The sequence below is a fragment of the Aythya marila genome (assembly GCF_965140915.1).
Source record: "Aythya marila genome assembly, chromosome: 1".
NCBI lineage: Eukaryota > Metazoa > Chordata > Aves > Anseriformes > Anatidae > Aythya > Aythya marila.
In genome coordinates, this window is record NC_139042.1 from 157,458,165 (window position 1) to 157,477,344 (window position 19,180).

The 19,180-nt window shown below is 33.3% G+C and overlaps 1 protein-coding gene across 1 annotated transcript; it reads right to left on the reverse strand.

Moving 5' to 3' along the window:
- Positions 1–1,100: 1,100 nt before the first annotated feature.
- Positions 1,101–18,744, reverse strand: LOC309874103 (uncharacterized protein C12orf50 homolog; the record flags this gene model as incomplete). Its single annotated transcript, XM_082752027.1, is given in 15 exon segments — positions 1,101–4,088; positions 5,424–5,515; positions 7,642–7,845; positions 8,078–8,185; positions 8,575–8,682; positions 9,106–9,168; positions 9,815–9,934; positions 11,601–11,714; positions 11,801–11,878; positions 13,502–13,675; positions 16,676–16,799; positions 17,444–17,445; positions 17,448–17,496; positions 17,500–17,562; positions 18,691–18,744. Coding segments are annotated over 15 exon segments (1,416 nt in total). The 3' UTR covers positions 1,101–4,025.
- Between the last annotated feature and the right edge of the window lie 436 nt (positions 18,745–19,180).

The window sequence follows — 19,180 nt, forward strand, 5'->3', positions numbered from 1 at the left end:
TATTTATTTACATAAAGTATTGCTATACAAGGCACCGTTTATAAAAAAAAAAAAAAAATCTCCATTAGGGTGAAATTGTTAATATCATCCTTTTTAAGCAATCTTTAAAATTTCCAGGAAAAAAAATTGTTCTGTTTTTATTTTACAACCATCTTTTTTTTTTTTCCTAATTTGTATGTCAACTTGAGATATACTATGATATATTTATATATAAACAGCTTATTTAAAACATCAGTGCTGCTAAGATCCTGGGAGGTGGTGTTTTTAATTTAGCTGTAAAAGTTTGTTCAGGAATGCAGGCTTTCAAGCTGGAAGCTCTGCAACTTTTAATAAAATACAGATGGTACCACTGTTAATCTGTTTACTATCTAATATGGTTCACCTACACTAGGTATCTGATGTGCTTTTAGACATACCATCTGGAAAAACATTAGCGTATTTTTACATGCATAAGGTGAAAACAACAGATCATTCCTTTCCCCTGGGCTTTTCAACTCAGCAGTGGATTGTGTATATGCATAAATGATACACCAAGTTCAACTATGCTTCAGAAGCCCTTTGCCTCTGATCTTTGACACATTATCTAAGCACTGATTTTCAAGTACTGTTAGTTTAAACCAGTGTGGGGGTTTTGTCGTGCAGTGAGTATGTGAAGACACAGAAATCCACTACTTAAGCCTCACAGCGTGAAGTACTGAATGCCCTCAGTTTCCTTTGAGCAAAGGCATTTGTGTGGCACAGCACAGGCACAAAGGCCACACTCTTAAGGGTAACAGCACAGAGTAGCACAGACCTGTGCCCACTCAGGTTTGCTGCACTGCGAATCACTCAACCCTTGATGTGCAAGAGACTGCTTGTTATGGAATGTGAGGTAGTTATTGGAGAGATGAAGGTGCTTTATTGATTTCAGGTGCAGAGATTGCTGCAAAATTTGCAACTTTACAGTTGAAAGATGAGTTCATGAAGGTATACTTTTATGCTTGTCAGTTCACTGTAGTCAAAGCTCAGTAAAAATTATTTTTATCTAATTAATTACAGTCCTGTTACAAGCAAGGTAAATAATATAAATAAAATTCCATACATTATTTACTTTTACTAGGTGCATTTATTGTATGTTTATTAATATACAAACACCATTTTTTAAACACAGTATAGTAACAATACCATACAATAAAGCACAGTCTCTCCTTCAGGTGGCTCACATTAGACTCACATTAGACATTTGTTCACCTTTTGGTCACTCGTTTTTTATCTATCCAGTACAGGAAAACAGTGCTAAGACTTATTTCCTTTTTATATTAGCTCAGAACTATAATAAATACATAGATTAACAAAGCTCTTTGAGTTTAAATACAATTAAGGGAAAGAATCAAATGTAATATTTATATTTTCAGATGTCATAATGCCTTCTCAGATTTCACAATATATACTTAGAAAATACATACAGTAATGAACTTCAGCTTACTTCTAGTTCACTGTTAAGTTCATAAATTTGGAGGCTAGAAGTTCACTTTGTTACTGTTTCTAATCCAAACCATGTCACCCATTTATTTATTTTTGTTTGTTTGTTTTGTGTTTTTTTTTTTTTTTCTTCACACCATTCAGGGTTCAGAACATATTTGATCAAAGATGGATTCACCAGGAAAGTCTAAAACTGTAGCACCACCTACTCTGTCATTATCTGATGCTGGAACACTCAGCAACATTCAAATTTTATGCCCATCTGTTCTTTTTAGTAATTTTAAGTAAGTTTCTGGCAAACACACTGTTAGTAATTGTAATGAACTCTCAAACTTCCATTTCTTTGTACAGTACACTGATAAGTAAAACCAACAGGTTAACACCCAAGCAAGCAAAGAGTATCAGCTGTACTCTGAAACAAAATTACTAAGGCAGAGTGGGATCTTTGCACTGCTACTCTCAAACCAAATAAATTCCAAAATTTAAATACTGAAACCCTTTTTAATTAAATACTAAAAAACAGACCAAAATAATGTTTGGCCCTGCTCAATTTATGGCCCTGCCAAATTCAATCCTCTAAATTACAGAGATTGAACAATCAGTATATGTAAAATTTATGTTTATTTGAAACTGAGAATAAAAGTATTTTTCTAGATGTTAAAAAATAACTGGGTAGAACAACCCTCCAAATCAAGATTTTAAGCTGCCTCAGGCAGACAAGATACAAAATGTTGCTGCAAGGCATTGTGTGATACAAGTTGAGAATCCAATGTTTAATTAGAGGGAGGGAGACTTTTCAGTACACTTAATCATTGATTTTAAAAAGATGTTACCAATTATTTTGTTTTGCTTTGTTTTTTAACATTTTCTACCTCTCAGCTAAAACAGATAATCTATTATTTTCGCAGCTAAGAAAGTAATGCCCAACTGCCTACACCGTTATAATCAATTTCTAAAATTAAAAGTAATAATATTTAAAGCATTACTCGCCTATTTTTTTGCAAGATATTCTCAGTAAAGTAGGACTGAGAAATATATGATGATATTTCTCATAGAATGATAGAATAATTTCATCTAGAAGGCACCCTGGAAAGCATCTGATACAATTTTAAACAGTCACAAAGAAGCAAAGTGCTTTTATGTTCATAGCCATGGGTGCCACTGAGGTAATTACTGGATCACAGAGCTCTAAAAAAATGTTTGAAGGGCTCTCCTCCAAAACTGAGTATGTTCTAAGAATGACCAAAGGGTAAGTAAATGCAAAAAAAATGAAAAAGGTTTGAGACAAAGATATACATTCATATTTATATATATAAATTATATATAAATTACAACATGTAAGTATGTTGTAATTTAGTGTTAGGTACAATAGTTGCACACATTGGCTACTGACCAGTATTTCATGAAAGACAGAATCCTTTGCCTTGCCCCTCTTTTTCTTAACTCTCTGGAGGGAATCTTTGAAACATGTTTCTTTCAGTTACATGGTCCACAATTACATAATTTTCAGTTTTCCAGAAAGCTATTTTTAACTTTTGAGTGCATTTGTTTCATCTTCCAAAGTTCCTCCTTCAGGCTCCATTTCCTGCTTACACCTGCCTTCTGGTGTGTCAGTTTTTCTATTTTTACACGGTGCTGTTTACTGTTTGATATATTGATCCAATCCTAGAATAAAGGTGATCAAAACCCATTCTCTCCAATTACAGGAAAGAAACTAAATCAGTCTGTCTCATAGAAGAAAAAAATAAATAAATATGGAAATGCAGAAAAGACTTAAAAACAAATCTGTGCTCTCTAGAGAAATAGTAGTACATTTTCACTGTTCACTTTAAAACCATTTATATAGTTTATTTTTTCAGGAAGCGATATTGTAGTCTTCTTGTCAGTCTTTCTCTCTGTCTTTATCCAATCTTTTATACTTTTGTTTAAAATGTGTGGAAAAACATATTTCTGTTAATTCTTGTTTTGTTGTGAAGTTCATTTAGTTCATAACAGTTCTGCTGCCCCACTAAAATGGCAAAATATTAAGATCAAACTCAGAATGAGCCCTCAAACATCTAGCAAACAATTACATCGTCTACAAATCTGTCTTTCACACCAGAACAGACATTTTCTAGAATGCATTAATATTGCTGTTTACATTCAAAGTCTTCTGAAACTGCCAAGTGTAACTAATAATATTAATTCATATTAGTAATTTTTCATTAAAATATCTGTCAAACAAAATGGGGGAATACTCTGTTTAAGGAGTCCTCCCCCCCCCTACAGACATCTTTTGCTATCAGTCTTGAAGTGTACAGCCATAGCCTGTAATAAATCATTTGAACCGTCAAATTTTAACAACAGATTAAACTTTGTGAATAGATTGAAGACCTGTATATGTGCACATATGGAACATACTTTTTAATTTGCATTTTTATCACTTTTGATAAAATGTTAAAGTGTACTTCCTGCAGATTATTTTTGAGATTTGCAATTTTATCATCTTTTGATGTCCAGTTGGGCAGTACTTGTTAATTTCCTTCTTTTAATTTAAATTTTTCTTGTAAGTTGAAGTATTGGTTTCATAGCTTTCTCCTTTCTACAAATCTTTCTCCTTTTATATTCATTTCCATTTCTTCTTGGCTCTGTGGTCAAAATAGATATACTGAATATTTTGTGCATAATCTGAGTAAAACTGTATGTTCTTTCAGAGATGTTTTAAGAATTAAACCTTCAACACTTACAGAAGCGATAGAAATAAAAATATTTCATATTAATATAATTAATTTATTTTCAAAATGTTTCATTAAAGTATTTTCACTCCAAAACTTTTCCAAGCAGTTGTTTGAGAACCATGTGGTACTTGCACAAAGTGATCAGACTTCTTAGTAAGCCTAGTGATGGATTGCAGTAGGTGGTTTTAGGTGCTTTGCATCTATCTGCTGCCTCAACAGAATTTTGCATCTCAGACTGGAATCAAAATGGCATAGCGCTCCCCTGTGTGAACTCATCTGAATACCGATAACTGGGCCACTTAGAGGGCTCTGAAACACAGGGCCACAAAGTTGCGTATTTGTGACCCATCCACTTTGCACTAATCTGAGAGAATTCTTTGGTTTCCACAAACCAAAGAAGCTGCTTAGAAAAATAAAAATAACAATAAAAAATAAAAAAAAAAATAAAAACAAACAAAATGATCATCTTCTATAAAATAAAGTCATGGTAAACGGATTCACCCAAGAAAGGGCACTGTTCAGCAGGATTTCAACTTATTTCTTCCTACTTTCAGGGATGCACTTTCACAGCAAGCTAGGTTAAGTTTGAAAGAACTGAGAGGATGCTCTGCTCTTCCACCTTTTGAACTATGCAACTGCAGAGTGAAATATCAGTGGAGGATAGATAAGGAGATAGGAGATAAGAAGGAAATGTCTTCCCTGAATGAAGCACAGACTGATGACTAATGGTTTGGCTACTCATCCATGGGAAAGGAGATAAAGGTTCTAATCTCTGCTTTCAAGACAGCTGCAAAATACATTAATGGTTCTTCGGGTGTATTCTGAGGCTTTTGGTAGCTTGAATCCTTTTATGAATTTGGACCTAGACTGATCATAGTTCAGCTATTGCAGATACTTCATGAGCAAACAAACAGAGAGACAAATAGATTGCACGTATCTAGAGTCTCTTCTGCTTTGTCCAGTGCTACAAGACAAAACCAACTTCATTTATCTCTTCACTTTAAAAGCAGGTACATATTTTGTATTCATATCAGTGATATTATAGAAAATTAGAAATCATAGGTTAGCTATTTTGGCAAAATTGTATGTCTACAAACAAAACTCATTCAGACTACTCGGCATTGCTTAGAATCTTGCAATCTTTGGTTCAGCAAGTTTGAAGAGCAGTTATACGTTTTCTTGGCAAGGAGAGACATCACCTTTATTAAAACGACTCAATTATAAATATTTCTATAAAACAGGTACCTGAATGGTTGTTTTAAACTTAGAGAATGTCTTTGCATGTGGATTCCTTTTCCTCCAAGTTGGTGCATTACAAGATCCTGAAGTATATTTGTCTATAGAAGAAATATATAAATTGTTCCTAAATTTCAGCTGTAATTTCAGGAGAGACTATCTTAGTCTGATATGTGATTTAAAAGAAACATTTGCTGAAATATCAATTGATGGATCATGTCAATCACCCCTAAAATGCAAGGTATTATTAAATATAGACTTTATGCCCAGTACATTAAAAAACACTTATAATCTTTTAGAATTTCTATGAGGCTCACAAGGTCTTCCAAGGTTATTCTTCCAAGGACATCCTTGAGGTAATCAGAATGAATGTCCAGTGTTGAAAATCTTCCTAATGGGACCAATTGCTTTTAGTTTAAAACAAAACAGAACAAAATAATCCAACATACTCTTTTATCTCTGCTTGTGAAAGCATTAGATGCAAGGCAATACAACATTCTTGTGCAAGACGGTTGGTTTTGCATCAAGGTATGTTGCCTAATGAATAATCATTTTGTATAAAATTTGGCTGAAATGAGTATTATCAATATTCTTATTTTCTCTTAGCTCCAGATTAAATCCAGTAATTCCAGTGAATAATTACATAATAATTCTAAGCTTTTCAGTTTATATGTAACATCTAAGTATCACAGTTTTCAGTTTGGGTCTAAAATCTTTCATATGTGTCAAGTATAATTTTTGTTTTGGATCATTTCAGACCAAATGGCTCAGGTGCTCTTGAAAAGAAAAGTATCAAAAATGGTACATTTTGACATATGACAAAAATTCTGGTCATATTTTCTTTGAAATACTTTATCTTTTTTTTAGCCTGGAAATTTTATAAGAAGTATCCTTTGCATTAAGAACATTCTTTCTGTTATTTCTATATAACCTGTCAAGATTTAATCAAAACAAATATTAAAAGAAAATAAATAAATAAATAAATAAATATTCATCCTGCAGACTAAACACTGATGTCAGATTTCATTTCATTTAACTTTATTCATCTAAAACCAATACTTTGTCTAAAGGAGGTTCCTTTTATTGGAAATGAAGATAGGGAGGTACATCAAGACCTCATTCCAGTTTAAGACAGATGAATAAAACTGGCAAGATGAATCACTTTCCTATCTTATGATTATTTAAATTATTTACCACTTAATTTGCTGCTGAAGTGACAGATAAAAAAAAACAGTTATCCAAATAAACCATGGAGACTGGAAATAGAAAGACAAATAAAACGCAAACTAAGACACCATATTGTGTAAAGCTGTATTAGCAAGTTCAGAATAAAGTGAAAGATGCAAAATTATGGTTATATCTGAAACAGATTGCCAAAACGTAAGATATAAAACTCAGAATCCCACTGTAAGCTTCTTGTTAAATTATGACATATTGTATACTACGAAGAAGATCGTAGAGTATGTCAAAGATGGCAAAACAATGAAGAAAAATATCATCCTGAAAGAATGGCAGAAATAATTAATTTGATCCTCTCTCCAGTATAAATAACGTGAGAACATAATATATTATGAAGAGTGTTTATCACCAAAGTTTGGAATATATTTAAATTGATAATAGAAGTTTGAGTAAAGCCCTTGTTTATGCAAGAAGAAAAATAATTGTAAATAATGAAAATAATCATAAATCATAGGCAAAACCAGAGTGGAATACTAGTTGTTGAAAAAAAAAATACACAAAGAAAGATCATTCCTTCATCCGCTGATGGTAGCAAAAAGTTGAACAATAAGTATTTCTTGAAAGGAAACTGAAATTCTACTACAAAACTACTTCTACTACTTTTGCTTTCAATGCTTCCAGTAGTATGAGAAGTTAAAGGGGACTATTACAAGGTTTATTTATTTCAAAAGAATAAATCACATAAAAGGAGCTGTGAAAAGTGGGAATCAGTATATTTGAGCACATCAGCACATCAATGGATTCATCCCTCTTTGTTAGGCAGGGAAATTAATCCTTTCTGTGAAGGTGACTGAATTACTTTTCATTAATATTCTGATTAATTTTAAATGTTTATAAAGCATAAAAGTATTTACATTTCTGTTTATGGATACTACTGCAATCAAATTATGAAAATTATGCTGGATTAAATTTACTCTTGCCCATATTTAAGAATACCTAAACAGATATTTAGCAACATTTTAAGAATTCTGTGAAAGCAGGAACTCACCCATAGATCCATTAAACTTTGGTTCTTGGACATCTGTAACATTACGGTAGAACACATATGCTGATCTTCGGGGTTCTGAAGAATTGAAGTAAGTGTTTCTTCCAGCTTGTCTCACAGAAATAATAGAAGAAGCAGTTTCATCATCCTTTCTTTTATCACTTTGTTGGTAACTTGGTTTAACTTTTGGGTTTGAAGTGTGATTTTCTAAAAGTGGAAGAACAAATTTAAAAAGAAACGTTGTGGCATTATTCAAAATTTGACATATTAGAGAAGACTGGAACCTGGAAGACAAGATTAAAAAAAAAAAAGTTCCTTAAAAAAGTCCAACCAAAATACAAATTGTCCATATCTAACACTAGGAACAGAGCTAGGCACTATTAAATCATCTAATAGTTTAGTAAATAAAAATGAAAAAAACAACCATTTTCTAAAATACCTTTGCCTGTTACTGTATTAGATAAGTTTCTTGGTTCCTCAGAAATCCATTTTTTTTTCTTTACTCCCTTAAAATGATGCTTCTTTACCAATTCAGAGCGGCTTGTTGCTAAGGAGTTAAAATAGCACAGATTTACTTTTTCAAAAAGCACACAACATTTTCTTATCAAGAAATGCTACAGTGTTCTGAAAAACTCATCTCCCACTTCATACACAGGTCTCCTTGGGTGAGGAATGTTCTTTCTCACCTTAATTATTTTTAAAGTATCATCCCACAAAAGGAAAGCAAAAACTGCTACATTTCCTCTAGCAGATTCCAGGGTCTCAAAATCTTGTCAGAAAACTCAAAATTTGGCTAAAAACACAGTACTTTGAACTAGTACAATTACTTTAATTGGTTCTGGCTCAGAACGTTTCCCATTAAGAATGAGAAAATCTTCATTAGTACTGTAAAAGAAATCTCATCTAAAAATCAGAAAATATGTAATAATTAAATACCTTTTACACTTGAATACTTTGATGCAATTGGTGCTTTTTCTAAAGGTAGTGCCTCGTTTCTTTTCCCTTCAACAAATATATTTCTCTGTGCCGCAAAACAATCACCTCCTACAGAAAATGAGTATCAAAAAATCATCTACACCAAAGAAAAACAATTAAAAATCAAATGTGGACAACACACATTATTTGCTATTTTTAGAATTACATTTTCACTGAAATGAATTTAGAAATAAAAAACAAAATGTGAAGAAAAGAAAAAAAGAAAAAAAAAAGAAACCAAACATGATTCATTAAGGCCCAGAAAAGACAAACAAAGAAGATAAACATCTAACATTTAAAAACTTTAAATCAACATGGGTATGAGCAGAGATTTAATTATAGGATTGCTTCTCAGTGGTAACTTTTTACTAATGACAGTGAAGAACACCTAAAAGAGAAACACATACTGTACATAAAAGTTGTAGTAAAAGAATTAATATTTAAGATACATTAGTACTGTTCCATACAGTTCTAGAGCTAGAATATGCATACCAGTTTGCTCAAAGCTAGACCAAGCATCCCTAGCATGGTACTGCATTATTTTGCATTGACAAACTAAGGGAAGAAAAAAAAAGAATAATACAGTAATTATTATTTTTAATACTAATAAGTATTGAAGAAGAAAATGAGTAAGTACTGTTAAGTAAACGCAAATTCAAGGATAATAGGGCATTCTTTAACCTTAATTACATGATTCTGTACTAAACTCAACATGGCAAGACACTACATCACAAGTTCAATTCTGTTCAGAGAAATCAGCTCCCATCAGAAAAGATGCAGGATTGAAGCTTTAGTATTTCACTGTACAATAACTGAAAAATACAAAGCCTATTCATCTTAACTAAGGATAGTTTCACATAACAGGTTTTTAAAGCATACTAACTTGTCATTCCTACACATTTTTTATAACTTCAGAGAGACATTTATTTTCCAAAATTAAGCAGGAAAAAGTCAGTTTGTTTGTTTGTTTGTTTGTTTTTTTACTAGGAACTTAAAGCAAGTGGAATCGTAAATGATACTTTTAATTGTTATAATTAATGGTGCGTTATGATAAGAAGTGCATATAACAGACAAAAAACTCTGTATTTGACTTAATCTTTTCTATTTAAATAGTGAAGTTTCATATACACATATTCATTTATGGTAAATGTATTTACCACACGATGTCCAGCAATGAGAAGACAATCTTAAAGTATATTACCTCCATTTTCAAAGGATCTATGATCTGTTCTGTTAATACCCTCTACTGACACTCTCCTTCCTGAAGTCTCCCCCTCTCTTTTTATATTATTAAGTTTTGTAGGATTTGTATTACCATCACCTGGAAAGGCAACAGAAAGGATATTTTAGCTGCTTTTGTGTAAGCACATTAAATCAAACTGTCATTTTTTTCCTCCCACCTTTGTGAGTTAGTAATTAGCTCAGAGCAATTTTCTTTAACCTCTTGTTTTATATTGTTATTTCTCTTTTATTAGTAATTTGGGTAGTGTGTAATGTAACTCAAACACTGATGTACAACTTTTAAGTTTTTTAGGGAAGTGACACAATACTCAGGTTACAGAAGACTACAACTGCAAGGTAAAGAACCAGCTACAAATTATCTAGTTCTTTAGCTTCTCACTTTTCATGAATGATACTTACGAATCCTATCCTATCCTGTGGATATGTGGTATTTTTAAGATACATGCCATCATAATATCTAAAACCTCAGAAACTCAGTTGAAGAAATGCTTTGGGAAAATGCATCTATCTGATTTTTTCTGAATGTATGTAATTATAAATATAAATATTAAAAGTTATAAGTAATCATATATTTGTCACTGAATTCTTTGTGTACAGTCTAAATATATTTAAATACTTGCCAGAAAAAGTTTATCAAAGCTATTCAAATAATGAACATTTTAAAGGTAGAAATAACAAGGAAATATTTTTGCCCAATTCTGTCAAACAATTTAGGTTGGCAAAAATCATCAGTCAAAACAGCATGACTTCAAATGCAGTATAACTCAAAATGGAGAATATTTTTCCACTCTATTTTTTCACTGGCACATCTTACAAATATTTATTTTACATAAAGCAGTATTATCAAGATTTAATCCCTAAAATTTATACTACCATAAAAATAAACATTTTTTAAATTAAAAGTAGCAGGTCATTTTTCTGTCCAGCAATTTTTAATAGCTGACCTACTAAATACTCTAGTGTCTTACTGATAACATAATTCTCTCTCCTAAAATGGAACATTCTATTACTTATTCAATAAAGCCAAAACTAATACATATTTTTTTCAGTCACACCACTTGCTCATGAATGAAAGAGAAGAATAACAAAGGAAATAAAGATTTATTAATTCATATTTCTTTGACCATATTTATGTTAGAAAATGTGAAACATTCAAAACAAAATGTAGCTATTTTGTAACTATCTTTCATAAGAGTTTAAAGTTTTTTGTTATATTTTTCATTGAAATTGAGTTAGATGAAAATTTGGTGTATAGCCAAATTGTCATCTTGACATCCAATATAGCCAGCAGAAAGAGCAGAGCACCTCTGAAAAAGTGATTCATTTAATCTTTGGCAGACCTTATCAGGAATAAACAGCCCATTAAGAGTGCCTATCTTAGTCCATTTAGAACAGACAGCCTGTATGAGAAATATAAACTAAACTTGGGATGTTTAAAATTAGACCACATAAATCTTGATCTTAAAGAAAAATATGAAAGGCCTATGTTGTGTACCTCTGGAAATTATATGCAGGTTTAATGTTAGCCAGTTTCTATCTTTTCCACCTACAATCAATACTGGTAGTTGCCATGCAAGTGACTAAACATATACATGGGGAAAAAATAACAATGTATTTTTATGCTCTTTTTATGTGCTGTATTTTATTTTCACTAAATTAAGAAGGGGGGGAAGAGGTGCAAACTGCAAAATTTCCTCCCTGGAATAGTAATACAAAAAGCAGTACAGCAATACAAAAATACTTGCCTTTCTGCAAATCCTGCTTGATAGCTTCCAAAGGTAATAACTCATTTTCTAGAGACGAAGATACGATTTTTGTTGATTGGTGTTCATGAGGGTAATGAATCCTATAATACTCTCCTAAACACAATCCAAAATGGGAAAAAATACTTTTATTATATTGGCAGCATTGCTGTTTATGAAAGAGTCGCTAATTTCATATTTACCAGATTTATAGCACATTTCCTTTATTGCTCTTTCCTCTTCAAGGTCTGAAGCAGTCTTAGCCAACAAATTAAAATCATCTGTAGGAAATATTTTTTAAAAGATTACTAGATATCTATACAAAGACCTTCAATGTTTCTTAATGATCAAACACCATAATGAATTTCATTTTGGTCATGACTTTTTTTCTGACTGCAACCTCTGCTCTGGGTAATACAATGACTCTTGAATGTTAGGTATTTCCAAGTACAATGGAATTGCAACAACACCTATTAAAAAGCTAATGTCTGTTGATTTAAAATGACTTAAAACCATTTTCAGTACTCACTCACAAAATGACCGTTTATTTACATTCACAAGGAAATCTGATTAAACCTATCACCAAGAACTTCTTGTCACTAAGCCTCTGCTCAAAGTTACTATCCTGTAATGTCTGCTGGCAGAGCTAGTGAAGTGAGCATTCCTTATCTGTCTCAGTTAAGGTTAGTAAGGCTAGCAAAGACCCACTTTTGATACTGTCTTGTTTTGATACTGAATATTAATTTATTTTATTCAGACCGAAAGAGAGTTAGGAAGCACTAACAATAAGCAGCCCTTCCAACCTGAAAGGCAGTGGGAAAGTGAAAAGCAGCTTGGGGCTCCCTAACTACTAGCAAAGTGGTTTGCAGAATGCCCAGGAGAGTGTTTTCTCATTTTCACTCTCTGGGGACGCACAATTCATTCACTTCTTATGAATCTCTAATCTCTAAGTGAGATATATCCAAATGTTTAATTACAGTTTTTGTGTTGTTTGTTTTGTTTTAGTATATTTGTATATGTATTCAGTTTTGCATGGACTTCTTTTATTAGATTTAAGAATAACTTTTAGTAATAAAATGTGACTGCCTAAAGAGGGTTTAATAAATTAGTTGAACAGCTTATAAATTAGTTGAACAAATTATTTAAATTGAAAACAAACAATATTTTGCACAGAAACCTATGGCTTCACCTTCATTGATTAGCGTGTACAACCCCAACCTCTTTTCAAAAACCTGTTTCCATTAAAAGATGTGCTTCCTAAACTTGCAATTTTGATAGCATTTTACCCATAACATTAGACAGTGCCAAAGAACAGAAAGTATTTGCAGCTGTATAGAACAGAAACATTTTTGTTTGGCACAAAAAAAAAATGGTTCCTGCAGTGCTACTGTAAATCCCTTGTTAAACATTCCCCAGTAGTAACTGTTACAGAGACGGCTAAGGCAAAGGCACACGGTAAGTCCTCAGTCAACATATAGTATTAGCTATTGAAAATCTTGATCAGAAGGGGAAGACATTAAAAATGTCTTTTTAAATGCAAGTGTCAATAGCTCGGATCATCCCTGAACTGAGAACTTTGAATAATATTTGATGGTCATCTGAATATTTTAAACTCTATTTGATGAAAAAGGGAATGTAAATTATATCAATATCGAAATATAAAGCCAGACATTTTACAGAAGTTAGAAAATGGTGGCTTATTCATGTATCTGGTGACTACCAACTGGGAATACTTCAGGAATTATACAGAAACAATTTCAAAATTTTGTCAATAACTTTTTCCTAAAAATGTAATGGTTATTAGAATAAATCATTTATGAACTATATTTTAAGAGCTGAAAAACATCCACTGTACTTCCTTGTAAAACAAACAAACAAAAAAAAAAACAACAAAACTTGTTTACTGTTCTCTTTGTCTTCAACATCCTCTTCATCTTCCTCTTCGTCCTCTTGGTGGTTGATGTTAATAATTAGTGGAGGGTGAATTGGTCTTAAAATATTCTCCTGATTTCTGAATGATTCTTGACCACAGGCTGGATTCAGAATCCCTTCTTGGACCTCCTCCTGCAATGCAACATCTGCAAAAAATAACATTTTTTTTTTTTTTTTAAGAAGGAACTAGGTTTGGACCAACAGGTAAACTTTTGAAATCACTATATTTAAAGAATCATCAAAAAGATCAATTGTGCAGAGGCTGGCAAAAGAGCCTCTTCCAACCACAGAAAGTACAAAAATTAATGTGCACTAGCTCCTTTGAATGGAAAGATAAAGCACAGCTGAATATAGTCTTTTGACAACCGAAACACTTTGATCATCCTACGCTGTTCAAAAAAGGTTGCATATCTCTTCCTACTAGTGGATAGATCAATCTGAGTAATTTTCTTTCTTTCCTTCAATCCCTTTGTTCATAACATAGGGAAACATGTGATTAGTAATACCTTGGCTGAAGTGAGTCTAGGATCCCACCTGTGGAATGAGTCTAGGATCCCACCTGTGGAATTGTATTAAATCTGCTGAAGGCAGGCCTGTATTGGTCTTCATGGCATCAATTTTGAAGAATGCAGCAGTGCTAATCACTAGATTACCCATTTTTATCTTGTAGACTTCTTTTTTTTCCATCAGAATTTTCTAAATCACAACTCTCTTGTACAAATGTATAAGATTATACAAATGTACATAACATTTGTATAAATGCTATGTACAAACACTATGTACAAATCACAGATTTTGTGAAAGTATATTAAGTTAATAAAAATAGTTTACAGTAAATTAAAAGAAAATCATAAAAACTATGATTTTTCTTATAAACCTATGTCCACCCACAAAGTTTTGCAGCGAAATTATTTCAGTACTAGAACAGCAGTTTCTGAGAACCAGGAAACGCAACTGATTGAAAATAAAAATGATGAAAAATAGAAATAACATGAAGCATGGGCATCTTTTTTTTATTCCAGTTGTTGTTAGCCTTGTGCATTTTGTGCTTGCAAAAGAGCAGCATATGTATATTTTAAATCAATTAAAAACACTATTGCAGATCAGATTTATTGCATGTATCACATGCAAGAGCAAGTAAGATACAACCCTTTAATTTGGTGGAGATTTTTTCAGTCCCAAAGTGTATTATTATCTTTGGATACTGTAAGCCAAAACAAACCTAGTTTAACAAGAACATTAAGTCTTGATATAAATAAATGCAATTTTAGCATTAGCAATGTTATTGTGGAACACACAGACTTTGAAGTTACATATATTCCTGTAAAAAGAAGGGTCCATCTTCTAGTTCTGATTTTTGGGCAACCCTTACAGAGGGTGCCCTTGTCAATAGTGCCTACTCAGCACGGTCTCTGGCTTACACCATATACAAAAGCATGCCTAAGTTTCTAAGTGCTAGTTGGCAGAGGCTGATGTTGTGGATGTACGAACTGTACAGTATGGATGCTCATAGAAACATCACTTGCCTTGGTCCTGTGTGATTAGTTAAGCTCTACATTACAAGATACAACAGCCTATCCTTTCCTGAAAGAATTTCAGAAACACAAGGTGCTTGTTTCTTAATAGAGGTCATTATAGACATTTCTTATGACGTCTGTCTACAGCTTTGAAGATAAGGCCAGTGAACAACTGTATTTCAGTTCACTCGTTCACTTGGCTATGACAAGTCTGCCAATTTCTCACTCCTGCTTCTGCCTGATTTTTGACATTTGTCTTGGTTCCCTGCTCTGGTCTCTTAACCTAGTCCAGCTGTCTACCAGGACTGCTGGTAGATAAGAGCTCCACTTAGAAAGAACTGAGGAGGGAAGGGGGGGAAGCAAAGGAAAACAACAACAAAAAAAGGCTGTAACGGTGTGGTTTTTTGTTTGTTTTGTTTTTAATAATCTGATTTTCAGAAGTTAAAAGAGAAAGTATACTGCCTTACAAAATATTACTGTACTTAAATAACATGCATCCAATGCCAAGCCTGAAAAATCTATTTGAAATACTGGATGGTAAATGCATTTACACACACAGCACTGGAATCTTATGTTGCCTACCAATGGGGTGTCTCATTCTTATAACATGTTGTACTTTGTCAACAGATAATGCTACTAATGGCCCTAAGCACATTATGCTAATAGTGATCCTAACCACCTCTCCCCTCCAACACAGACACTACTTGTCTTATTACCTTCCTACAGACCATTTTCATTACTCTATATTATCTAGTAAATACCTAAGTACAGAAGAATGTGAAAAAAAAAAAAAAAAAAAAAAAATTTCTGAAGGTGTTAATTGTTGTGAATATTTTAATTGTGTCTCTGAGTACTGATCTGACCATGGGAGCAGTGGAGCAGGTGGATGTGGCCTGGAGGAGGCTGCGGCCCATGGAGAACCCCACAGGAGTAGGCCCCAGGCCAGAGCTGCAGCCCATGGAGAGGAGCCCACGCAGGAGCAGGGGCCTGGGGGGACTCATGCTGGAGCAGTTTACTACTGACGGGTGGACCCTGTGGTACGAAGCCATGTGGGAGCAGTGCTTGAGGAGCTGCTGCCTGTGTGCAGCCCCCGCAGGCTCAATTTGGGAAGGACGGCATCCTGTGGGAGGGACCCCACGGGCAGCAGGGGCAGAGAGTGACCGTGAAGAAGCATCAGAGATGAAGCATTAGGGACTGACCACAGCCCCTGTTCCCTGTTCCCCTGCAGGTCTTTTATTTCTTACTGTACTAGTCTGTTAATAGTTCACAATAAATTATATTAATCTCCCTATGCTGAGTCTGTTTTGCCTGTGACGGTAAATGGTGAGTTAATGTAAAATTTTTACTCAATGGATCTTAGCAACCTAAATTGCCATTTATTAATTCATCTTGCATGTTATTACAAAGATTTGTAACATGACACTTAAATAAATTAATAGATCAACCCATTCAAATACCAATACAATTCCTTTATTTGCCTTGAACTTGTCTTGGATCAGGTCATACCTGATTTATTTGCAGGAGTACATTTCTTGATCTTAATACATATTACATAAGCAGTGGAAGTTTAAGGATGCTTTTGTATATTTACTTTAACAAACAAATTGTTGAGAAAATATTTTTACTCACTGTTACTAGGTGGCAGAAAAAGTCCATTTATATTACGGGGTTTGCTGTGATGGAAGACACAACTGATCCTCACACAGCCTAATGGCTGTGTTTCCCAGAAACATGAGATGTTGCTGTACTTCTGCTGCAGGACAGAGTAGTTTTCAGATATTGTAAATATAACAATAAAAAGAGACTACATTGACTAATACCTGGTGTACTGCAGTGAATAGATAAATAACACTTTTGAAGACCATATTCTGGTATGTTAGAACATTTAAAATTGTCTACAGTTAAGTCAAGGAGTTTTAATGAGGTAGAACTGTTACCAGACAAGAATCAGAGTAAAGCTGTTTATGTGCACTGTACTGCAGACTTTTTATGAGATGCTGGGAAGAGAAAATCTATTATTTTTAATATACAACATTTTTATTTAATTTATACACATAAATTTTGAGTTTCCTTTTCTACTTAATGGGATAATCAGACCTATCTCAAATGAAATCTGCTGCACAAGTGCAATACTGTACTCTCTTAATATTAAAAGATACAGGCCCATGGGAAAATAAAACAAAACCCACAAAGATGCCTAACAAAAAATGAAAAAGTAAAAATTTGGGAACTTGTAATCCTTGTACAGACTTATCAGACTTGGATTACAAAACAAGAGAAAAAAAAAAAAAAGTCTTTTTTTTTTCATTTCACATTCAAAACATCACTTTGGAAGGAGAAAGTCACTTTTGATTTCAGACTAAAAAAATGTGCTTGAAGGAACTTGCTCTTTTGTACCTTATTTCCATATGTCTAAATCTGCAAAACAGATGTGAACATTCCCCTTGCCTTCATAATGAGCACACAGTATCACAGCTGAGAGGTTTTTCACAGTGACAGAATCTGCACTTGAAATCCTAATGAGGAGAATGACTTTGAGGCTAAGACATATTAGATTCCCGTGTATTAGTTCCTTCCTTAAATGTCAGTCTCCTCTTATATAAACTATTTTTAATTAATGAGGGAGGCAATATGGCAGCCAAGAATAAACATAATATGGTGACAAATGCTTACAAGTTTACAAAAATATTCAGGATATGATGTTCTGAGACTACTGTCATTTCACTGCTCATACCATCTCCCAGCTGTTTTTACATATGACAAACAAAAGCCTAATGAAAAAAAAAAAGTATCGACAGCTTTAAAAAAAAATTGTTGCTTTACTCCTACATACGATCACACTTCAGTTCTCCCTATATTAATATTCTTCCAGTTTAAAAGTCTGCATGATATTGCACGATTAGTACTCTTCCGATGCAAATCCCTTTCATTAGTCAAACAAAATTATTTTTCTCTATCTCTTCCTTACTAACAGTTTTTAGATTCTAGCACCACCTATGATTATACAATTCACTTATCCCTATAACCTGAGGTATCTTCCACAAGCATGTGATAAGGAAACTCCTAATTCCAAAAAGGCACACACTGATGACCATTACCCTGAATATGGGAAACTCAGGTTCATATCTGGGATATGGACTACAAGCCAGCTGGGATATGTAAATGCCAGTCTACCAGCTACTTTTTACTGAGTTTCTGTCTAATTTTTAAAGGAAAAAAAAAAATTGCACTTGAAAATTGTTACCATTTGGAATAGAAACATTTCTTTGAAGAACCCCATTTTGAATGGCTTCATTGCATGTAACAGGATGTAAAGAAATTCACATTGTCGCTACAAGCAGAAAATATACTTGGTCTGTTTACTCAGAATTAATATAATTTTGATTCAATAAAGAAAGATGACTGATCAGTGATTTTTATATGGAGTTCTAACTTATGTGGTCCCTAAGTATCTGAGCCCAATTCACATTGGGTACTTAGGACAATTAGCTCTTCTCATTCTGAAAATTAGACATTTGATTTAAATATGCTGCCATGATCAAGGCATATCAACTTCTAAATTTAGATAATAAACCTCCCTCTAAATATGTACATATATCAAGAAATTCAGGGATGCTGACTACTCTAAAATCTACAGCATTTACCTGTGCGTAGGGAGAATAAAAATAGAAATAGCTGTCATTCCCAACTTCAGCCATTTTCACCTCTTATGCTTCTACTCCACTCTCTTTATGCAGGCAGAGCATACATGAAAACATAAAAGCTATCAACGCATAGGCAAATATTAATTTTATCTTGAAAATTGTAGTTTTCTTTTAAAAAAGGGGGCTTCGGAACTTCAATTCTGCTTCTTTTTTGAAACAAAACTCCAGCTGACAGCGTAGCTAAAACTAAGTACACTTGAGCTACAGAGGTGGTACCTTCTCCAGGTTTGCTATCTGTTGAAGATGGTTGCTAGCCAGGACAGAATGTTACACATCCACGGTCACCCATTGTTCCTCCAGATCTTGTGACATCATCATGATGACATCATGTGACCTTTTGGGCTTGAACATCTTCCTTAGATCCATTGCTTCAGAATAAAGTATGGAAAATTGGACCATTTCCAAGAGTTTCTTGTATTTGTCCTTCAAA